The sequence below is a fragment of the Loa loa genome (genome assembly GCF_000183805.2).
Source record: "Loa loa unplaced genomic scaffold supercont3.444, whole genome shotgun sequence".
Classification (NCBI taxonomy): domain Eukaryota; kingdom Metazoa; phylum Nematoda; class Chromadorea; order Rhabditida; family Onchocercidae; genus Loa; species Loa loa.
The window spans coordinates 12,785-17,052 of NW_018108624.1; the positions used below are offsets into that span (position 1 = coordinate 12,785).

At 34.5% G+C, this 4,268-nt stretch overlaps 1 protein-coding gene across 1 annotated transcript in view; it reads right to left on the bottom strand.

Moving 5' to 3' along the window:
• The window catches only part of LOAG_18687 (hypothetical protein), a 6,592-nt gene extending 5,488 nt beyond the window's left edge, over positions 1–1,104 (bottom strand). The window contains exons 1-3 of the mRNA XM_020451350.1: positions 1,002–1,104; positions 450–547; positions 256–370 (exon numbers count right to left, since the gene is read on the bottom strand). Coding sequence (XP_020304872.1) covers positions 256–370; positions 450–499 — 165 coding nt within the window. The 5' untranslated portion in view covers positions 500–547; positions 1,002–1,104. The remainder of the gene's footprint in view (positions 1–255; positions 371–449; positions 548–1,001) is intronic.
• Between the last annotated feature and the right edge of the window lie 3,164 nt (positions 1,105–4,268).

The following is a 4,268-nucleotide window of genomic DNA, read 5'->3' on the forward strand; positions in this document are numbered from 1 at the left end:
TATATATATATATATATATATATATATATATATATATATATATATATATATATATATATATATATATATATATATATATATATATATATATATATATATATATATACGGAATTATGGCTAGAGTTTAGCTTATGTGAAATGAGACCTAGAATTTCAAACGATACAAAATCGTCATCAAACAGTGGTTGACACCACTGATGACGAAGAAAGTAGAGTTATGGTAATATTCAAGATGTGACAAGAATAGCAAGACACCTGAATAATATGTGGTTTATCGACAACAATTCCTTCTCCACAGGTGTTACAAACGGGTAAGGAATTTTGATTGTAACAAGAGATGCATATTATTCTATTATTTCTTCCAATATACCTGTAAATGACCAGGAAATCTGCACAGAATATAAAGAAAGTATCATTATCTGATACTGTTGAGCAAAACTGTGAAATACCTCTGCCCTCCGAGTTGAACACCACAGTCTGAGCATAAAAAATGTGCCATGTGCCATGTACTTCCTTCCGCTTCTGTACACTCTTCACTGAATATTAGCTGAAAATTTGCGGCATCCAATTTAAAACTTGGAACAGGAAAAAATGGAACTTCTCCAGCCATAAACTTCATCTTTTCCAAAAGGAAACAGTGAATATACCTGAGATACTTGAGATGAGATACTGAGATACTAAGAAAGTTCAAAAGATGTGGGAAGTAAAGATGATTTATGATAGACATAGAGATTTTTGAGACACAGATACGTTTTCGTCGATAATCATGGATCCAACTTTTTTTTTATCTAGGCAAACTAGCCCTGGTCGGTCAAGTAAGCAATGCACTAGCTGCAGTAATACATTAAATTCAACGTCAAAAGTAGAACCGAGGTGAAGTTTTGTAAACGTCATCAAAGAATTTAACGATGCTCGTCTTACAGCAAAGGTCAGCAGTCACAAGCGAGCATTTAAATGAAATTCTTGAACTATTAGTCGAATTTGAAGTATAGAAATTGCACTTCTTCTTTATCTGCCTTCACACACTCGTCCAGAAAAGCGGTGGATTAAGTTGTTCACTCGACCAGCAGTAGCACAATACTCCATTCATCGGAATAATGAAATAGTAGTCTGTGACACATGGTGCATAGATTTCCGACAAAGACACTTTGCTATGTCCAGTGAGTTTACAGGAGCTACTAGACTGGGTGGATGTGGAGTAATGACAACTGATACATTTAAGACAAAAATATTTAATAAAAAAAAAGGAAAACAGTAGTGCAAAATGTTGGTATGGAAATGAACTTGCCTCATCACATTTGGCACACCTAGGCTTGATCTGTTCTGCGTGATGCCGGCCGCAATATACGTCAACCCCATGCTTAAAATAAATCAAATCAACAAGGAGATTTGAGCACTTCGTGCAAACAAAGCATTGAGGATGCCAGTATACATCTCGTCCGAATCTTTCAGCACTGATCACCAAGTTCCCTTCACATAATAATCCTTTGCACTGCAATTCATTTAATTGAACAGGTCGATCTGGATAAAGCAGACCAATTTCAAGCGAGTTACATACAAAACTATTGGATTTACTCAAAATTTAGTGGCGAGATTAAAATAAAATGTGCTAATCCATTTAGAAGACTTCACAGATACCAGTGAGATATCGCTAAATCCAAAGTGTAAGCAAAAAAAGAAAAATTCAATGTCTGCAATCAAAGGATAACTGTAAAACCTGGTGGCAATGGCGTCGCCTGTTATCGTACGGGAGCTGTTCGATTATACCGCGTCCAAGACACTCACGTTTTCGACCCATTTCAAATTGCACTAATTCATATGCTTCTTTACTGCTCAACTTACCACAGTAGCCTACATCACAATCTTGCGGTGGTAACTGGTAATACAACTGGCGTGTTCGCCACTCTTCACCAGTCGAATTCACATAAGGTATTTTATCTTCTGGTAGGCAGGCAAAATACATATGAACCTGAATACGCAATTCATTTCATCTATGAAGATACAGGGATTTCAGGAATTGGCATTGGCGTTTTCCAGATTAGCAGAAAACAAAAACTCGTTGCTTCTGTTTCATGTAGAAACTCTATGATGCCAGGAAATTTATTTTACAAACTAACAAAAGTGAACTGCAAGCCAACTAGCCTCAATTTTTGTGGAAAAAAAAAGGAGAGATGCCGAGGGAGACAGAAACGAAGTTGAATGGTCGCAGTCTCACGAGTCATGCAAAGCAATTAATGATAACTGAAACCACAATCAAAACTACTTCTAATTCCGACTAAACTGTGAAACCAATCCACCAGAATATTTGAAACCAATCAAAGACTTGATAAAAGTCTTTGATTTTTAAAAGAAATTTTTTGTTGTCAAAAGACGTGTACAGAAAGAAGAAATGAAAGACCATATCAGGTTTGATGCCACTTGGTACCCAGGAGTATTCTTCCAGCACGCATCCACTGTCATCATCACTAGTGCTGTGACGGTGAACATCTGCCGCAATACGTATTCTGGATGCCGGTGATAAATATCCTCCACTCATTTCACACCTGGAATTGATTCTGTCCATATCTGCAAATTCGATAAATCTCCGTACGATACCAAAATGCTTTTTATATTTATAGATCATTAAATGTTATAATACCTTCTCTTTCAATTATTCAGAAATTGGCGAAATACTTATAGATTGGATGGAACATGCAGCACTTTGTAATGATAGTTTTTATATAAACAAAACACTACACAAGTGTCATAAACGTATACACTAAAGCATGCAACTGAATACAAATGATATTACTGGAGCAGGAATTTATTTTCCGGAGGACAAAGAATATCCATCCGGTGACGGTCTTTTACGACAATTCAGAATGCAGTTGAAAATGTACACTGTACACCTCGCCACTACTAAAAAGAAAAAAAAACAAGAAGGATGATGAAGATATAATCTTATGCTAATATTTCTATCGGTGAAGTGTTAAATACGCATGCGAAACAGGATCTACCCAACATTTCAATGTAGTAGTATTTTAATTATTTCATATTTTCTTAAAAGTTTGGTACAATTAAAGAAGTAGCGTAGTTGCTGAAATGAAATCAAGTTATGAATGAGACAAATGAATAAAATGAAATCTTCTTTCAAGGTTGAAGTCATAACCAAAGAAGTGCTGAGATTGTTTAGCGTTCTTCATTCATGAATTCTGGTCAGTAAACTTAATGAAAAACTTAAATCAAATTGCATCTAAAACAGTCGGCACTATTTGTGATAATATACCTTGAGGTATTAAAAATTATTTAAATATACTTACTTTAGTATTTATTCTAGTACATGGTGAAATTTCTTGGCATCCTCAACGACGAAGGAGTACTTGACAGCAGACGTTCTCATAAGTTGCGCAAAAAAATTCATGATGCGAAACTGATTACAGGACAGTGTCAAATATGTGATATTTTGAGATGATGTAATGACTCGACTGTATGAAATATTTTAGAGCAAAAGGGCAGGAACAAAACAGATCCTATGAACTTGGCTTACATATAACCTATACTTTCAAGAGAAGTCGATGGAGAAATAAGAGGCTAAGGAGGAAGAGCAAAAGGAGGAGGAAGAGAAATAGTGAACTGTCTAAAGAAGATCTCGTTGAACAACTGCATTATAGCTGTTATCAAGTTCCTCCAACGAGCAGATACCATATTATTTGATGATGAGTGGGAGGACATGTGAGCAATCTGGCGGTCCTTGTCGTTGCATAGGATACATCCGACACCCCCCTAATCCTGTTCAGTCGGATAATACTAAACAATAACGAACTACATTCTAAATTTCGTTTTTCGCAGGACTTTCCATCTCTTTTACCTTTACTGTTCAGCATTACATTATGCTTAAAGATTCGTAATAAATACTAAATCTGCGTTTTCGAAGAATTTTAATCCATGAAAGATTTAGAAGATACCGAAGATTAAAAAGCTTAAGAAGCTTCCCACCAAAAATTTATCACGATATCTACCAAAAATTATTCCCCCCGAAAGTCTTCTATGAATAAAAAGATGCTATTTTAATCAAGAGAACTGATAGGAAATACAGTAAGTATGCCTAAGGCATACCTATTAGAAATACAGTGAGATTAATTGATAATCGAGAACTCGACAACAATTGATAATTAATAATAGTAATAAAATTAATAATAATAATAACAAAATTAATAATAATAATAATAATAATAATAGTAATAATAATTAATAATTAATAATAATAATAATAATAACAATAATAATAA